Raw genomic sequence first — 20,085 nt, forward strand, 5'->3', positions numbered from 1 at the left:
ATATTCTAAAATTGAATAAAAACACAAAAAGCCAGATTCTAACTAAATTGATACTTTTTTTTTTAGTAATTATGCAGAATTATTTGCTTGTCTCTGTATATTAAGATTTGAATCCTAATGTTGATGGCAAAACCACTATTGACTCTAGTGGAATCAGGTTTTCACCCAAAGACTGTAAGAATACGTTCCCAAATTAATATGTAGTCACCTAAAAATGACCCAGTTTCAGGGAAGCGTCATTGCTCAGCACTTAGGTGCTTTCTAAATATTTTGCATTAGAATCAATGGGACCAGTTAGATGCTTGGCAGTTTTACAAGTCTGGCCACTTATTTAGATTGTATGTTCATACATTGCCTTACAGAGTGGGGCAGGCTAGTCTTTACTGCCTCTAGAGCACGGATGGGCAATAATTTTTGACTAGGGGCCACTTCAGAAATTTTTGAAGTGAACCTGAGGCGAGGCCTCAGGTGGAAGGGGCAGGGCCAGAACACTTCTGTGCTTCCCCATCCACAGACCTTGATTGGCCTGGGGGTGGCGGAGTGCACAAAATCTTTGCTCCCCCATCCCCCAGAGAAAACTGCCAGCTGTTCTGAACAGCTGGCAGTTCCCTCTAGGAACCCATGCCCCTGGTGGTGGGAGGAGACTTTGCATGCTCCCCCTTTTCCCCAGTCCCCAGGCCAATCAGGGCTTGGGGGCAGGGGGAGTGCACAAAGTCTCCTCCCACCCTGCCAGGAGCTCACAGCACTTAAAAGTACCACATACTCCTTGTAGGGTGGGAGGAGACATTGTGTGCTTCCCCCGCTGCTTCCAGACCTTGATTATCTTGGAGGCAGGGGGATCAACAGGGCCTCCGCGAGCCGGATCAACTCAACTGGCAGGCCAGATCCAGCCCGCGGAGGCCCTTTTGCCCACCCCTGCTTTAGAGGCACTACTATAACATAAATTAGGCTATTTAGAATTAAATATAAGAGGAAATTATTTTTATAAGGTTCCATTCAGAATGAGGGCCCCATTCTGCTAGGCATTGTACAAGCACATAAGCAGGTGTCATTCTATCCCTACTGAGCAGAGCACTTATGTATATGCTTAAAGCCAAGTTCCTTGCTGAATAGGACTAAACACATCATTAGTGACCTACAACCCATCCTGGACAATGATCCCTCGCTTTCACAGGCCTTGGGAGGCAGGCCAGTCCTCGCCCACAGACAACCCGCCAACCTGAAGCATATTCTCACCAGCAACTATACACCGCACCATAATAACTCTAACTCAGGAACCAATCCATGCAACAAACCTCAGTGCCAACTCTGCCCACATATATACACCAGCAACACCATCACAGGACCTAACCAGATCAGTCATACTGTCACTGGTTCATTCTCCTGCACATCTAACAACGTAATATATGCCATCATGTGCCAACAATGCCCCTCTGCTATATACATCAGCCAAACTGGACAGTCCCTACGTAAAAGAATAAATGGACACAAATCAGATATTAGGAATGGCAATATACAAAAACCTGTAGGGGAACACTTCAATCTACTTGGACACACAATTTCAGATCTAAAGGTAGCCACCCTGCAGCAAAAAAACTTCAAGACCAGACTTCAAAGAGAAACTGCTGAGCTACAGTTCATCTTCAAGTTTGAAACAATCAACTCAGGATTAAACAAAGCCTGTGAATAGCTAGCTAACTACAAAAGCAGCTTCTCCTCTCTTGCTATTCACTCCTCCAGATCAGCTAATAGAAGTGGGCCTCATCCTCCCTGATTGGATCCACCTCGTCATCTCTAGGCTGATTCTGGCCTGCATATTTATACCTGCCTCTGGAAATTTCAACTACATGCATCTGAGGAAGTGGGTCTTTGCCCATGAAAGCTTATGCTCCAACACTTCGGTTAGTCTATAAGGTGCCACAGGACTCCTCGCCGCTTTTGTAAAATCATCTTGAGCCACTAAAACTAGATTGGTGTCCCCATGTAGATCATCTCTCACCCCAATTCTGCTATATTTAGTACACTAAGAATTTGAATGTAATACATTAGTATTTATCAACTTTGTAGAACAAAATACCCAGTTCATTTCACATTTCAGTGACTTCCTTGAAACTTTTCCAAGATATTTTTAAAAAGACAGACTTTAAGAACTTATGATAATCAGTAATGAGAAATAGTGTGTGAGATGTCGAATTGGAACATAAGTAGGGCCTTACCAATCTCACTATCATGAAAAACAAGTCTTGGACCGTGAAATCAGATCTTTTCCAGTGAAATCTGGTTTTTTGTGTGCTTTTACCCTATACTATGCAGTTTTCATGAGGGAAACCAGCATTTCTCAAATAGGGGATCCTGTCCCAAAAGGGAGTTGCAGTGTGTGTGGGAGGGGAGGGGGGCTGTTCACAAAGTTATTTTAGGAGGGTTACAGTATTACCATCCCTACTTTTGTGCTGCCTTATTGTATGTCTACACTATCACCCTAGTTCAAACTAGGGTTGTTAATGTAGGCAACCGGAGTTGCAAATGAAGCCCAGGATTTGAATTTCCCAGGCTTCATTTGCATGTTGCCGGGTGCCTCCATTTTTAAATGTCCGCTAGTTCGGACTCCGTGCCCCGCGGCTACACGCGGCACGAACTAGGTAGTTCAGACTAGGCTTCCTATTCCGAACTACCTGTACTCCTCGTGGAGTATTCTTGGAACGAGGTATACCGGTAGTTCGGAATAGGAAGCCTAGTCTGAACTACCTAGTTCGTGCCGCGTGCAGCCGCGGGGCACGGAGTCTGAACTAGCGGACATTTAAAAATGGCGGCGCCCGGCAACATGCAAATGAAGCCCAGGAAATTCAAATCCCGGGCTTCGTTTGCAACTCCGGTTGACTACATTAACCACCCTAGTTTGAACTAGGGTGATAGTGTAGACATACCCTTAGAGTTCTAACTGTAAGCTCAGCTGGTATGCTGTGAGAGCATCTCTATGCCTCACTGAGATGAAGAATACAACCTCAGGGTTGTCCTTTGTATGTACTCTTAGTTAAAAGGCAGATTTTACCGTGACGAGACACTGCTTTTCTCTCCTTTGGTTTTGTTTTGGTGCCAAACTTGAAAAAGTCCAAAGGAGAAGTAGTGCCAAGATGAGAACAGGTTGTCCTTATGCCAGTTGAAAATGGTGGTTATATACATTTAATAGTATCTGAATCTTTTTCTTCTAATACCACAGTCGTCCCAATAATAACCTTGTGACCTCCTTTTTGGGTCAGAATTCCTACAGTTACAGCACTAAGCAATTTCAAATTTAAATAGCTGAAGTTATGATACTACTTTTAAAATCCTCTGCTCATGAAATTAAGCAAAATGGACATTGATTTTGGTAGCTCCCTAAACATAAACATACAGTGCAACGGTTGACAAGGAAGAGAATAGCTTTCAGGTTATGGTGTATATTGGTATAAAGCAAAAGTGATTGAAGTTCACCATTTAAAAAATGAAAAAATCAACATAGAAGTATACTTCATGGAAAAAGAAATACTTTGAAATCACTGTAACATTAGCCCCTGGAGTTTGTGTATATTTCTGCGTAACTGGGTTACAGTCTTTTGTAGCCCTGAATAGTGACTTGTAACTAGAGAAAGGCAATAGACACCGTTTTCTTACCCAGTTCTCTTGTGGCTCCTATCTAAACCCTAATCCAGAGATGAGGAGCCTTTTCTGGGTCGGGGGCCACTGACCCACAGAAAAATCAGTCGGGGGCTGCACACAGATGAGAGGCAAAAAAACCAAAACAAGAAACCACAACCAACAAAACAGACCTAACTGACGTGGTCCCTGACTGAGAAGGAGAAAGACACTTTTCACATCAGATCCTAGTAGATTTTTTGTGCTCCAGCCTCATGGTGGGGTAGCAGGAGGGCTGGACCCCCAGCGTGGGCTCCCCAATGCTGGGGAGGGGCTGTGAGCCTCAGGGACCGCATCCAGGCAATCCAAAGGCCTCATCTGGACCCTGGGCCTGAAGTTCTCCACCCTTGCCCTAAACAATAGTCAAATGGCACTGATTAGTGGCTCATTAATAGTCCCTAAATTAAAAAAATATAAAAGTATATTCTTGATGGAAAATCTTATGAAATTATTGCTGAACATTTTAAGAGGGGGAGAAATATAACTGCCTTTTAAAATTCAGTCGGAGATAAATTCACATTGTGGTTACAGAAGTAATCACTATGGGTATGTCTACACTACTGCACTAATTCGAACTAAGCTAATTCGAACTAGTGCATCTAGACCTAAAAACTAGTTCGAATTAGCATTTTGCTAATTCGAACTAGCATGTCCACATTGAGTGGACCCTGAACCGAGGTTAAGGATGGCCAGAAGCAGTGCCGGTAAGGCATCAGATTAGGACTTAGAGCGTGGAGCTGCTGCCTCAGGCTAGCCGAGGACTATGCTTAAAGGGACCCAACCCCCACCCCGGACAGACAGTTCTCAGGGGTTCCCCGTTTGCAAAGCAGCCCTGGCTTGGAGTGCCCTGAGTGCCCACACTGAGCACATCACAGCACTCGGCCATCATCCCGGCTGCACTTCCCACAGGCTGCCATCCGGGGAGGGGGGTCAATCGGAGGGCTGCAGGAGAGCTTCCACCCCGAGGAGCCCGCAGAGCCATCCCAGTCCTCCCCATTGGGGGCTCATACCCCATTCCTCCCTCACCTCCTTCTACTTACCCCTCCCTAGCCCCCCCTTCCTGATGTACAAAATAAAGGACACGTGTGTTCAAAAATAGAAACTCTCTTTATTGAACAAAACTCGGGGAGACTGGGAAAAGGAGATGGGAGAGGGAAAGAGAAAGGGTGGAAGAGGGGAGGGAAACTAAAATGATCAGGGGTTTGGAACAGGTCCCATATGAAGAGAGGGGGACTTTTCAGCTTAGAAAAGAGGAGACTGAGGGGGGATATGATAAGAGGTCTATAAAAGCACGAGTGGTGTGGAGAGGGTGCATAAAGAAAAGTTCTTCATTAGTTCCCATAATAGAAGGACTAGAGGACACCAATTGAAATGACTGGGTAGCAGGCTTCAAATTAATAACAGAAAGTTCTTCTTCACAAAGCAAATAGTCAACCTGTGGAACTCCTTGCTGCAGGAGGCTGTGAAGGCTAGAACTAGAACAGAGTTTAAAGAGAAGTTAGATAAATTCATGGAGGTTGGGTCCATGGAGTGCTATTAGCCGGGGGGTAGAAATGGTGTCCCTGGCCTCTGTTTGTGGAAGGCTGGAGATGGATGGCATGAGACAAATGGCTTGGTCATTGTCTTTGGTCCATCCCCTCCAGGGTACCTAGTGTTGGCCGCTGTCGGCAGACAGGCTACTGGGCTAGATGGACCTTTGGTCTGACTCAGGACGGCCATTCTTATGTTTTTATGTTCTAAGCTCAGGGTCGGAGGTCTCACTGGACCACCCTGATTTTCATGCACATCTGCTCCTGGGTGGCCAGGCTGGCAGCTATCCTGCCTTAGACGGCCGCTTTCCTGTGCCTAGTGCGGAGGTCGTGGATGAGGTCCACGATGTCCGCACTAGACCAGGTGGGAGCCCGCCTCTTGCGGACCTGGGCAGGCTCCTGGGAGCCGCCAGCCTGGTCCCGGGAAAAGGCGGAGGGCTGGGTGGCAGTGGGTGGCTGGTTCGAGCCGTTCCAGGTGCAGGGTCTGCTGGCTGGGTGCTGGCAGGCTTTCACCTGGCATGGGCACCGTAGCCAGACCGTGCCCCTTTAAGGGCTCTGGGGCCGGGAGGGAGGCAGATGAGTTTCCCTGGTGGTGCCCAGAGTGGCCACCAGGGAAAGCTGGGGAGGGCTAGCCTCCCACTAGTTCGAATTAAGTGGCTACACAGCCCTTAGTTCGAATTAAGCGCTCCGCTAGTTCGAATTAAGTTCGAATTAGCGGTTTGCCTGTGTAGCACCTATCAAAGTTAATTCGAACTAACATCTGTTAGTTCGAATTAACTCTGTAGTGTAGACATACCCTATCTTAATTGTGATAGAAATGTAGCCGTGTTAGTGTGGGGTAGCTGAAGCAAAATGCAGGACAATAAACCATCTTGTTAGTCTTTAAAGTGCTACATTGTCCTGCATTTTGCTTCACCTATCTTACTTGATATTTAATTTAAAAAAAGTTTCCCTCCTATAGCTATCTTAAAGACTACCGAAAAAATGCAGTTTTCCTGAATTACTTGCAGGGAGGGATCTGCAAAGTCTTTAGGAAGTCTAGGTAATCTGCCTTACATTCTGTCTGCTGCAGATCCCGCAGAAATGGCCTGCATTTCTCACCTGCTACCATTTATGGAGAAAAAGGTTCTAGAAACAAACTCTTGAGGATATTATAGATAGGAAGAGAGAAAATAGATATGTACTCGGTTTACTACCACATGGCTTATATTTAACTCAATTCAGTGGCTCTGACCTGGCTCCTCTACATCACCAAGCCTTGTAGTGGCCTTGAGCAAGGAAGAGAGAAGGGGCTCAAGGACAGTGTTTCTTAAACTGTGTTTCATGAACAACTTGCAGGTGTGCTGCGACCTCTTCTTTGTTTTTGTAACTTCTTTGGGTTTGTTTGTTTGTTTGTTTGTTTGTTTGTTTGTTTGTTTTTCTGACAACAATATCTTTTGTAGAAGAAAATTTTCATAGGTGTTCCGCATAAAGAAATATTATGGCTTGGTGTTCCGTTGTCTCAAAAAGTTTAAGAAACACTGCTCTAGGAGACTTCTGCACCCCTTTATGCTGTGTTTAGGCCAGATGATGGGTCACTAGAGCTACACAAGTGACAAGGAAGAATTGTGGTCACTTTTTCCAGCTCATTGTCTGCAGCAAGCAGCTGTGGAAACTGCATTGTAGCCATATGCTCTAACCACATTATGGGAGCAGCTTATCATCCCTCTGCCTGCTCCCTCTGCTAGATCTCTGGTGCTATCTCTGAATGAAGTCAATTTCATCCCACTTGTATATCCTAGTTTATGTGCAGATAGATATATTATGAAATTTCACTTGTCCTTCTTTGTATAAAAGAATTAATTTATCATAATATGAAAACTAAAACGATACATTACAGTTATGTGTTTTTGCTGGCTGGCATGTGCTGCTGTGTGCCATGTCATCCTGCTTTTTTACAAACCATATTTGTCTTTGTAGTTTAGTGCCTTCAGTTTTGCCATCTTATCACCGGAGGCATTTTCTTGATCATATTTCAAGGTACAGAAAATGGTGCATATTTTTAAAAAAACAAAACAACTCTACCATGTAAACTGGAGAGAGCTCAAAGGAGCAACAAAAATGATTCAGAGTTTAAGGAAATAATATTAAAGAAGAACAGTTATGAGAGAATGGTCATATGAAGGATGAGTCTGGGGGAAGACATGATTACTGTACTTTTCACAAATATGTAAAGAGATGTTATAAACAGGGCACAAACTAGCTATCCTTATTTGTTAATGAAGACAGAAAAAATAATTTTCTTAAGGCTGAAGAATGAATATTTCAGGTTAAATGTTTTAAATACTATGAAAACCTTCTTAAACAACACATACCATTAAGCAATAAAACAAGCTCCCAAGGGACACTTGGTATTGTTGGCGCTATTCAATTCTAGACTTGACACCTGAGGCTGCGTCTAGACTGGCAAGTTTTTCCACAAAAGCAGCTGCTTTTGCGGAAAAATTTGCCAGCTGCCTACACTGGCCGCTTGAATTTCCGCAAGAACACTGACGATCTCATGTAAGAAATCAGTGCTTCTTACGGAAATACTATGCTGCTCCCGTTCGGGCAAAAGTCCTTTTGCGCAAAGCTTTTGCGCAAAAGGGCCAGTGTAGACAGCTCAGATTTGTTTTGCGCAAAAAAGCCCCGATCGCGAAAATGGCGATCAGGGCTTTTTTGCAGAAAAGCGTGTCTAGATTGGCATGGACGCTTTTGCGGAAAAGCATCTGTGCCACTCTAGATGCTCTTTTCCACAAATGCTTTTAACGGAAAACTTTTCTGTTAAAAGCATTTGCGGAAAATCATGCCAGTCTAGACGTAGCCCTGGACTTTATTGAGGATGATGGGATAATGAAACTTTTCCAACCATTATAAGGAGGAATGAACTAAATAATCTGTTAATGTTTCCTTTTCAACTCAGATAATTACATTGTTTGTCTCATATTCTCAAATAACATGGAACGATGGCCTGATTTTCAGGTGAAGCGTGGTAGCTCTTATGTACCAGCAATTTTACAGATCAGGCTCAGTCACTGTAATGTGGTATAATTACAACCACAATTATTTCATTAATGTTATTGGTGAATGTATCCTATATTTTTCCTTCATTTATATAGAAATGGGTAGTGATCTTACGTTTAAAAAGTTCTGCGGAAAATCATTCTTCGATAGATTGATTTTAAAAATTGTGTGTAACTTGGTGCTTAACCAAGTAGGTTAATTGTATTGCAATTAGAATTTATATTTTAAAAGACTATGTTGATGGAATTATTAACACTTCTTAAATAATTGCTACAATTCATATGACACTATAAAGTAGGAAACATATGTTTGGTTACTCACCAGGCTGATTAACCAAATGTGTGTTTCCTATTTTATGGTGTCATAAGCAACTTCCTGCTGCAATTAGATTTACAGTTAGATACATTTTCCTCTTGATTTTTTCCAAAATAATGTTTGGTTTCTTAAATGTGTTTGTCTCATTTTTTATACAGAGTTTACTTACTACTAACTACATTTAAACGATGTTCAAAAATAGCTTGGAAGTGTCATCTAAATACATTAATCTTTTAGACCTCTTCTAATTATCTTTTCCCAAATCCACTTTATCTGTGATTAGTATGAAAGGCTGAATGTTTTTGTCAGGAGCTTATAGCTTAGCTTTTATGCAAGCATTTGGATTGGTGTTGGCCTTTGAAAAATGCTAAATTCTTTGAAGGAAGATTTAAATGAACCAATAAAGATTATGCAAGCACATACATATTCAATCTCAAATCTATCTGTATTACAGTTAAAGCTCTGGAAAACTAAAGAAGTTTCATCGAAGGATAAATCAAAGGCTGCAGTTTTATTGCAGTGTCTTTTGAAAATTTAAAGACTGTATTTCCGCTGACTTAAATTGCTAGGTGCCTGATAAAAGAAAGAAGATAGCACTTCAGATATCACATTATAAGTTTTAGGGGCAAGTCCAAATATTATTCTGAAGATCTGCTGGGTTTATTTGAGCTTAGAAGTAACCTAGATGGCCTGTTCTTTTATGTTCACAAAGAAAATATTGTTTGGAGAGGTTGTTCTAAATAAACTGAACTTCTTTGAAATCTGCACCCTGAAAAAGTACTTAAGAATGTGACGGGTTTGGAAGTGTGTCAGACCTCAAATGAAATTCTAATTTAATTTTAAAGAAATAGTTTTAAAATTGCATATATAGGCATTTCTTAGTTGAACGGTAAAGTTATACACTTTCTCTTCATCTGCTTCTCTGTCACGATAGCTTCCTTCTCAAAGCTGATTTCTTTCTTTCTACATTTAAAGATGGACTCAATAGAAAGGACACCATGGAGAATTTGGGCTCCACTTTCCAATACGTTGTGAGCAAAGAAAGCAGTCTTGAAACTTCAAGAAAAAACAAGATCATGCTTTAAAACTGAAATATTTGAAGTAAAACTAAAGTGTTTCATTTCCCCTTTGTTTTTTCTGCTTACCTGGTTTATTGGTGATGTTATGTTGACTAACTTTCAAACCAACCTAGGCAAAAACATTTTACATGGTTCTTTTGTGTCCAGAAGCACTGCAGCAGGATCAAGTATATGAAAAGTCATGTCTACAATTGACAGTTGTTGGATGCTACGCTTGTATTTTTCTTCTTACTGTACCAGGAAGATGCTACATACTGGATATTACTTAAGAACTGAAACTCTGATTCTGTTCTTTGCCTTATTTATTCCTGCATGTCATATTTGTATTTTTTTCTAGGCATTTTCAGTTCTCTCAATTTTTTGTTCTCTTTTCAGACTTATGGCAACTGAGTGCCCACACAATACTCAGTAATATTCAACGTAATGTACTCTGACTAATGCCCTCTTCATAGGCTTCAGAATATTATTTGCAAATAGCCTGCAAGAATCACATTCATTATATATTCAAAAGTCCTACTGGATTCTTAGCCCTTTAGTAAAATAGTTATGAGTGTCTGAGGATAAAAACTAATAAATGGTTGCTTTTAATGTTGTACTGGGGGAGCTTAGATCATTCCACATTGAAGAGTTTATCCTACTTGTGTACAGGATTTGATGTTGAGGTGCCTTGATAATGGTTACAGTTAAGGAAAGATCAGCTTTTTGCTCTTATTACCTCATCATTACTTAGTATAGTATTAGTGTAAGCTCCTGTAGAAACCTGGTCACCAGCCCCTGGGAATCCTGTTTCATTCTCATGAAGACATGAGCCATTGCTGATCCTGCTGCTTTTAGCTTCTGTTATTAATTATAATATATTTTTACATATATACATTTAAGATTACCATTACTACGATACCTAGGGCCCATTAAAGATCTTTCTTCCATTAAGAGATTTTTGCAAGTTTTGGTTTCCAACACATGTAAAGCAATTAGTAAGTGTTAGCAATTGCTTATAGAGTGACTGTAACCCAAGTCATCAATATAGCAGAATATGAAGCAAATTACTTCATGGTGAAATTTTGCCCATATTCCATTCCCCCCCCCCCCCATACTAAAAATTCCTGAAATACATGTGCTCATGGATTTAGCAAAGCACATTTGAGTGTTCCATTGAAAAACTAATGTTTCGGTGGAATGCAATTAGAGTGAACGTCAGAACTGTCATTCATGCCTAAATTTGACACTTTACGAATGGGCCTTAACAAAGATGCTAACTACCTTACCCATTACAAAGATAGCTTCCCCAATTATCACCCCTAATATCATTATCTCATAGACACTAACCTCCCCCCCCCCCCCCCACTGCCCCTCTGTTCCTAATTTTGATTTGTCAATTTTATGTGTTCACTTTTTTTTTTATTGTATCCCTTTGGTATATATGGTCATGCCAATTTTCTTCCACAGTTTGATCTGAGGAAGTGGGTCTGGCCCATGAAAGCTCATCACTTAATAAACTACCTTGTTAGTCTTTAAAGTGCTGCATAGTCCTGTCTTTTGTTTCAGCAAGACCAGACTAACACGGCTACATCTCTATTACTATTCCTATTAATTAGATTTGGAAGTGTCTTTTTTAAAGTGTTATACAATGAGACTGGGACTTTATAGTCCTGTGTTCTGTTCCTAGCTCTGTCTGGCCATGGGTAAGTAACACACCTTCCATTTATCCATTGTTTAAAATGAGAAGCATAATACTTACCTGTTTCAGATAGTGAGATTTAAATTACTCCTGAGGGAATTCTGTGCCACTGTGCTTGTGCAGAATTTGTGCGCCATATAGATTTCTTTGCTTCCCCACAGAAAAAAGACTTTCTGATGAGGAAGCACAGGGAAGGCTCAAGAGTGGTCATGTAACTCTGCATAGCAGTATGTTTCAATGCCCAGGATAGACAGCAGAGAGATAAACCACTGTGGGGAAGAGGCAGGACTGGGAAATACCCAGGTGGCAGCTCTCCTCTTTCCCTCCTTCCGGCTCAGCTGCTAGCAGGTCTGTCCTTAGGATTTTTGGTGCCTATGCAACCCAAGCACCTGCACTCCCCATCCTATGGGGCGGGGTTGTGCTCAGGAGCTGGGGTAGGGAACAGAAGGACATTAGGGAGGCTGGTATGGGAGCAGACATACTGAGTGGCACAGCCAGCTGGAGCTATGGGCCGGGAGGTGGAGTAGCCTGCTGGAAATGTAGGGTGGCAGGTGGAGCCGGAGGGAGCAGAGGATTGAGGTGGAGAGACAGGGGACCAGGAGATTGGGACTGATGGGGCTGAGAGGTATAGCAGTGGGTGGGAGTCCAAGGGATTGGAATGATATTTTAAGAAAGCTAGGGAAAAAATCAAACATTTGTATAAATGTATTACATTATTTGGCCAATCAAAGACCATTAAAATTCTGCCTTTATAACACCTGGGGCCCATTTCACAGCATATAAAATCCATCCAAAAAAAATCTTCAGAGTAATTGTTTAAAATAAATAATCTATGTATGCTTAACTGATTTGAAATTCATGAAAATAAGGATGTTTTTGTACACTAAAAAGGCCAGATCCTGCATCTAAATCTACACATGTTCTGCACCTACGTGGAGTCCCATTGAATTCAGTGGGAGCTCTTTATGTGTTCAGAGATCCACTCATGCAGATTTAGTTGGATGATCTGACCCCCATTTAGTGGATTTCTCAAATACCTGATCCACTGATTTTAGTGACATGGAGTTTCACATATAAAAAGATACAAGCCTCATCACAAGCTGTGAAATATATTTCATGGTGTCAAGGATGAGGTTTGCTGGATTTAAAACAATTGAACCAGATTGCACTCTTATTGAGAGATTTAAATCTTCATCTACTAGGTTGTGAATTTCAAGCTGTGTAAGGAAACATTAGATTTCATCTTCCGTAATTTTTAAAAAGCTATAAACATTACACTCAGAATTTTGTCAGTCTCTGAGAAAATTAAAAGCAATCAAGCAAAATGTACTACAAATCTGTGGTATCTCCGTGCCTTTTTGTCTCAAGCTGGTGTGAGAGACAGACAATTGTAATAATGTGGTATTACTCAATTCCATTTTAATTTGATCTTGTTCCTTAATTTTGACAGATTGTTTTTAAGAATCCCATCTGTTCCATAGATATCTCAGATGATTGAACCTTAAGAAAATGTGTAATAGCTGTGCCTTCTGAGTTGTTTCCAGTTATTTAATGTGTTATCTTTTTCTCCAGATTCTAAGGAGGCCCAACTAAAGTAAAGACTAGATCTTCATTAAGGCTATGTCTAGACTGCAGGCTTCTTTCGAAAGAGGCTCTTTCGAAAGCCTCTTTCGAAAGAGCCTCTTTCGAAAGAGAGCGTCTAGACTGCACGGAGAAATTTCGAAAAAGCGGCTTGCTTTTTCGAAAGAAAGCATCCAGTGAGTCTGGATGCTCTCTTTTGAAGAAGCCCTACTTACATTGAAGAACGCCTTCTTTCGAAAGAGGAACTTTCGAAAGAAGGCGTTCTTCCTCGTGAAATGAGGTTTACCGCCATAGAAAGAAAAGCCGCGTTCTTTCGAATTAATTTCGAAAGAACGCGGCTTGAGTCTGGACGCAGGGGAAGTTTTTTCGAAAAAAGGCTACTTTTTTCGAAAAACCCCTGAGTATGGACACAGCCTAAGGGTATGTCTACACTACCTTCCTAGTTCCACGAGGTGTACCGGTAGTTCGGAATAGGAATCCTAGTCCGAACTACCTAGTTCGAGCCCCGTGTAGCCGCGCTGCACGGGGTTCGAACCAGCGGGGTTTTAAAAATGGCGGCTCCCCGCTTATGCAAATGAAGCCCGGGAACTTCAAATCCCGGGCTTCATTTGCAAGTGCGGTATGCCTACATTACCCTCCTAGTTCGAACTAGGAGGGTAGTGTAGACATACCCCCAGGGTGTAATGAAGGGTACACAACCTCAGAGGCTAGTCCTAGTCCTCAGAGACTAGTCTATTCTTCAAGAGTCTCCACTATCCTATCTAATTTTACACTGTTGATTCAACTTCTCAGGTGACTTGCACTGTTTAAAGCTACGGTATAAAAGAAGGGAAGTTGTAACATATTTCAGGGTGCAATCTGGACTATGGAACTGCTGTGCTCCCTTTAACTCTCCAGTCCAGGCTGTCTCCTACACTACTATGCTAATGTATAGCAAATCCTCCAGGCTCTTCACTCAGCCATCAGCATGGGAAGCCACACCTAGCTACATGAGGTACATGAATCCTCTCCTCAGCCAGTCAGGAACAGTATACAGGGAGGCACCAGCAAATCTGCCCTAGCCCCAGCCTTACATGCCAGAAATGTGCATTCTACACTGCTCACCATCTTCTTGAGCAATGCAAGCTCATTAGTTCATTACTCATCATCTACCTTGGTAAACTAAGTAGAGTCCCTAAACTTCAGTCAAAACCGCACTTCGACAAAATATTAGAATAAGCGTATTAACTAAAGAAAGATAGGTTATAAGTGGTATAGGCATGAAAGCTCAGAATTGGTTACAAGAAGAAATAAAAAATCATATTCTAAATTCTCAAGCTAAATCAAATTTGAAGTAATAAAGTTTCTCTTACCCCCCCCCCCAAACCCTACAGCAATACGTACTAACTGAAAGGCCTTTCCAGTTAGGATCGTGCTGCCTCCCTCTGCCCCTCCCCAGTTAAAATGTTTCTTTGTCTTCCGAATGATTGTGTTGCCTTCAGTGTAGGTTGGGGAAGGAGAGGTAAAGTGGTGATGTAATTGTCCCTTATTTTATATTCTTCTACAGGTGCTGGAAGGATCCTGGCTGTGTCATGGGAAGGGGGGTGCTTAAGTAACTGTCTTTAATGTGAATTTTTTATGTCTCCCCTGCTGGTGAAGGTGTGATGATGAGCTGGCTAGATGTTGGTCATTTCTTGGTTGCTATTGAAGAGCTAGTCTTTAGGCATTTTCCAGATTTACAACATGTTTTGATAATAAACAGCAAAATCTCATAACTATATGATGATATGATGTATCATCTGTCTTTTTGACAGAACAATGATGTTCAACAGATTTTAACTTTTCAAGACATCCATGACAAGACATACATGATACAAACATATTGTAATATATACATAATCATATAGCAGTGCTGAATACGGGGGGGGGGGGTAGCATGCTCTTTTGAGGTACAATCCATCACAGAAGTTTAATATAATAACAAAGAAGAAATCACTCTTAATTGAACGTGAAAATAATCAAAAAACAATGCTGTGGAAGATCACAATAATATATTACATGCCAACAGTCTGAATTCTTTTATAGTCTCATACTTAAATCTAGCCCTTCTGTCTTTGCATAATATTTGGTTAGTAACAACCTAATATTCAACTATCCAGGGAATCTCTATATGTAAACAGAAAAAATCCAGTCATGCACACAAAGACTGTGTCCCTCAGTTTAAATTCCCCTGCAAAAGACATCTGGGTCAGGAACCATCAGTATCCAAGTTTCTATGTATGATTTGGAGGTGTGCATTACTTGCTGGAATAATGTTATCTATCCAAATGGAATTAAGTTCAGTGATGGAGAGGAGTCATTATTGCCTACTTATGTCTCTGCACAGGGGTCAGCCATTTCAGTACCTAGTATCCCAATAAGTCCATTAGGGTCTATTCTAAAATAGATTTCTATCCAGATAACTTACTCTTGGTCTAGAAATGCCCTGAATAATCATTTTGATTTTAGATGGAATTTAAAATACTGCTAAAGTTTTATAAACATTTTTATCTTGGTTGTCGTTTAGTTGTTTGTATTCCTAGTAGTTGTTTACAAAATAAAAAAATTCTTAGTAAGTTAATACTAAAAATGTAAATACATTATATATTTCAGATATTGTTGAAGACTTTAGTGTTGTCTGCAAATATTCCATCATTAATAAGAGGAACTGTATAATTCATTGAATAATAAATTATCTTTCCAGTAATATGTTCTGCACCTAGACATTCCACACCTGTGTGTTGACACCACAGTGATGAGAGTGGTATATATTTGCTTTTTGTGAGTTTTAAATGGACCCCAAATAGCAAACACACTTTTGTCTAAAAATGTAACGTTGTTACAAATAAAATTTAAGCTTACTAGAATGGAAAGAGATTAGAGACAGAAAAATAATTACCTACTTTTTCAGTACTCGTGTGAAGAATCAGTTTTTCCCCAGTATCATGAGTTAGTCAGTTGTATGCGAATCTTTCATGTAGAAATAGGCGGGAACAGTTTTAAAAGATTTGTGAAAAAACTGGTAATTGCTGTAGCTGTTTTATAACTTGATTTTGCAAATAATGAGATTTCAGGTTGATGGTGTCTGTTTTAAAGCCATAGCCCACCAAGTATTCCCAGGCATCAGACAGACAGACTTTTTTGCTCATGATTTGGTGGGGCTCCTTGCAAGTGCTAGGGGATTTCATGAAGATTGGATTCCAGGTTTACTACTTATATTGCTCTCTAATATTTGGAAGCTCTTCTTCCTGTGATAATTACTAACTGTATACTTAAGACTTTTTTTTTTCCTGGAAAGTGGTTTAATAGTGGATAAAGTTACCTGTGTTTGGGGAGCCTGATACTAAACCCACTGAAATCAATGAATTTTAAATCAGTCTCCTGTTGCATTGAAAAGTTAATGAACATTGTGCATATCTATATATTTAGAAATAAAATTCATTGGATGTAAGGTTTAGGGATATAAAATCCCATTTAATTGGCTAACCAGTTAAATCTGGTTAATCAATTAAAGGGGAGGTTTGTATGTGGGGGAGGAGGGAGCTCTCTGGCTTGCCACTGGGCTGGAGCCTCCCACCCCAACTGCAGACTGGGGCTGCTCCAGACCAGCCAAAGCAGCCTCTGTCTGCGCCTCCTCCTTCCCCCACCACAGGCAAAGGCTGCACCAGCCTGGACACTGGAGCTGCCCCTACCTGCATGGCACCAAGGCCCACTACAGGCAGGGGCTGCTCCAGCATGACTGGAGCAGTCCCTGTTGGCTATGTGTCTCTCCAGTCCCCATTGGTTAACCTTAACCGGTAAGCTTATCAGTTAACTGATTAAACCGTCACATCCCTAGTAAGGTTAATACTGCTTTAATACATACTGGATTATTCACAGTGCATTGATCTATTTTTCCCTCCTCTTCTTTAGTGTCTCAATCCTGATATTTAATTCCTCTCGGCGGTGCTTTGTTGTGGTGAAGCAGTTCCGCCCAGGTAATCCTCTTTAGTTTTACTTTTACTCTGAAGTGAAGTATTAAGGGTTTAGCAGTTAAAAGTTGGGGGTGTAGGGATAGTTGTGGTGATAAAATCTTTGTTCCATATTGTATTCTTTTGTGCTATAGTTCACTCTATTCAGAATTCCACAGAATAGGAATTACCTTACTAGATCAAGTCAATGATCCATTACCCCATCTTTGACTTTAGCTGTTGCCAGGTTTCCGGGGAAGTTCCAAATAGCCCTGTAGTGAGCAATTATAGAAAAAGCTGCCCCTTTGAGAAATTTCTTCTTGACCTTTAGTAGTTAGCAGATGGCTTATGCCCTGAATCATTGTTTTATGTTCCTTATTGTTAAACTAATTTTTTTAACTAATGTGAGGTAATATATACTTGGGAATTTAAAACAAACCTCAAAATTGGGGAATATTGATACACAGTATACAAATTCATTTTGCTTTATTGTACACTGCAGTGTAATAGATAGATTATTGGCTCTCGTATTTGTAAGAGGCCAATAGATACCTCAAGAAAAAATCTGTTTAATTTCAGCATTTTTGTATCAATTATAATTTCTGACTATTTATTTTTAGAGGTTATAAATAAGATGTATTTTTCAGCATGTTGGTTTTAACCAAATAATGAGAGAGATCTTTTAGATTCTCTCTTTCTCTCTTTTTATCTCTGTTGCTAAGAGACTGTTTCAAGACCATTCTCGTAGATGTCATTGTAACTTTCTGGTGCAGTCTCTTACCATTCGCACTTGTCTATGATGATTGACAAGTAGTTCAATGTAATGCAACAATATTGTAACTTGTAGCTCATGTTTTCATGTTTCTATTTAGTACTCTGTTGCCTGTTGTAAGGAATAGGATTCATTTATATGCTTATTTTAAATCCTTATGTCTTTTATTTGCAACCAAATAGAAAGTGCTAGTATGGCTAATACTCTCTTTGAGGCATTCTTAGGCGGCTGGAAATATCTTTCATGATGCTTTTTTTTCGAATGACTTTAGCATGAAAATCACTTCTGTGCAGAGGGCACAAGGCTCAATGCACACATTAGCCTTTCAGTAACTGTGCATGATAGAGCTGAACACTTCTGTTTTTGAATCAGGTCTAATACATAATAAAGGTAATTATTTTGAAAATAAAATAATGTAATAGTGTAATAAAATAGATTATTTTGAGGATGAGTTTTCATGGCAAGAGAAACACAGTAAGCTGCTAAATCCATGGTATGCAACGAGTTCTGAAGCAGTACCCACTATAATGGCTGTTGCTGTAGTGAACTAGCCACACTCAACCGGCCAAATAACCACATGTAGCTAGTGGCTAGTGTGTTGGACACCACAGTGCTAGATAATATGAAATTAAGTTGGTCCATAAGCAAAGGGAATATAGAAAACCCAAATAAATGGAATCCTGCAACTATTCTGGCCAAGTGGATTTCTCCAATAAACTACCTCCATGGAAATGTCAGATTTTACTGGCTCTAGAGGGCCTAGTGTCCCCAAAAGCCTGCTGTTTTCATGTTATCTTCACAGAGATCAGAATGGGCACTGAATGCGCTCAGAATGGCTGGCCTTCTGTGCAAATGGGCAGTCAAACTTTTTAGAGTAGCAATTGCTCATACCCAGTCTCACCAGAATACTTGTGTTAGGATTAGATTTCCATTGCCTGAGGATAATCTGACATGCTGTCTGTAAAAATGCGTAAATTAAGTGATGATTCTCTCTCCTATTTGCTCTCCTGTCAGAATCCCAACAGGAGGACAGGGGCAGGGCACCTCTATGGATATTTGAGAATTAATGAATGATTAGCAACAGTTTAAATCAATAGAAATGTCTACTAGAAGTGTGGGTGTGGGTGTGTGCTTGCCCCTCCTCAGACAAACAACCTTTCTGATAAAATTAAAATCTAAACAAATACTGCACTGATTTCCACTCTAGTCCAGTACAGGTGCCCCACTGAGATAGACTTTAGGTATCATTCATTTTGCTCATCAGTGGACCACATCTTTCCAATTACAGTTAAACAGTATGTAACTGGAGAAGCACTAAATATACACCATGAGATTTTATGGTTACATTATAACAACATTTCAGTGGATTGTTGTATGTATTTGCAGATTAGTTCAGTGACTCAAAATACATAGCACCCAAGGCTTGTCACTGGGCACATTTTACCTTATAGGGCTTCCAAACCCTTGGTGAAAACAAAAAGAAATCAAAAGTTTAAACAGCAAATTAGTTCTCTTCCTGAATTGCTAAATTTCAGGAGCCTCTCCAAATCTGTACTGCTGTGCCTCCCCTCCCCCATCCTTGCCCTTTCTCCTGGAAGAGCTGTGATTGTGTAGATTGAAGGTATTTATCTGCCTTGTTAGGACTGGTAGAATCTGGCCTCATGGCATTTTCCCAATTAGAGAAAGAAACATTTTGAATATTTTCCTATATTAACAGTCTGAGTCACACTCAGGTATTTGGTGCTAGAATTAAAAATTCTCCTGTATTTGTTCAATACAATCCAACAAATGAAGCTAGATTGGCCATTATCCAAGGTATAGCAGTCGGAGGTATAGCAGTTTATACCACTTAAGAATGTATGCATCTTCAAGATCTCCTCAACTTAAGCCAAGTCCCCTGAGTAGTAGACTACATCTTGTGACGAATATTCCATTATAACAAAATAAAAGGAACAATATAAATGCTTAATGAAATTCTGGACAAAGTTCAGTTGCTAACAGAATAAAGTTGTCTATATTTGTACTCTCCAGTGTAACAGAGTTTTAAATATATGGAATGAGACTTAGAAAAAAAAGCTTGCATATTTATAGTTTACTTAAATCTAGGTGACACATATATTTTAAACATTAATAAGGTATAATAATTATCATAGATCTATCTATCTATTTTAGAAATGTCTGTCTGTCCTTCTGTGAGACTGTTCAATAACTCCACCTAAATGGTAAGAGCTAGGACCACCAAATTTGGTATGCAGGTTCCTCTTATCATAACTTAAAGCAAGGTCAGGGTTTGGTTGTGCCAAGGAGATGGGAAGTGCTGGGAATTGGACTGTTTTCCAGAACATGAAAAGGGAGGGGGCAGAGCGAGGAGGTATGCGAAAGGGAGGGGTGCAGAGAAGATGGACACAATACTAAGAGTGGCCAGCAAGGCTGGGGCTCTGCCATCTTG

General features: G+C 40.5%; 1 protein-coding gene across 1 annotated transcript in view; it reads left to right on the plus strand.

Annotated features, from left to right (window-relative positions):
- Nucleotides 1-20,085, plus strand: part of NUDT14 (nudix hydrolase 14) — a 103,183-nt gene that overhangs the window by 68,700 nt on the left and 14,398 nt on the right. The window contains exon 3 of the mRNA XM_075926425.2: nucleotides 16,827-16,891. Within this exon, the coding sequence (XP_075782540.1) occupies nucleotides 16,827-16,891 (65 nt within the window). The remainder of the gene's footprint in view (nucleotides 1-16,826; nucleotides 16,892-20,085) is intronic.

This window comes from Pelodiscus sinensis, chromosome 5 (genome assembly GCF_052426305.1).
Source record: "Pelodiscus sinensis isolate ZL-2025 chromosome 5, ASM5242630v1, whole genome shotgun sequence".
Lineage (NCBI taxonomy): Eukaryota > Metazoa > Chordata > Testudines > Trionychidae > Pelodiscus > Pelodiscus sinensis.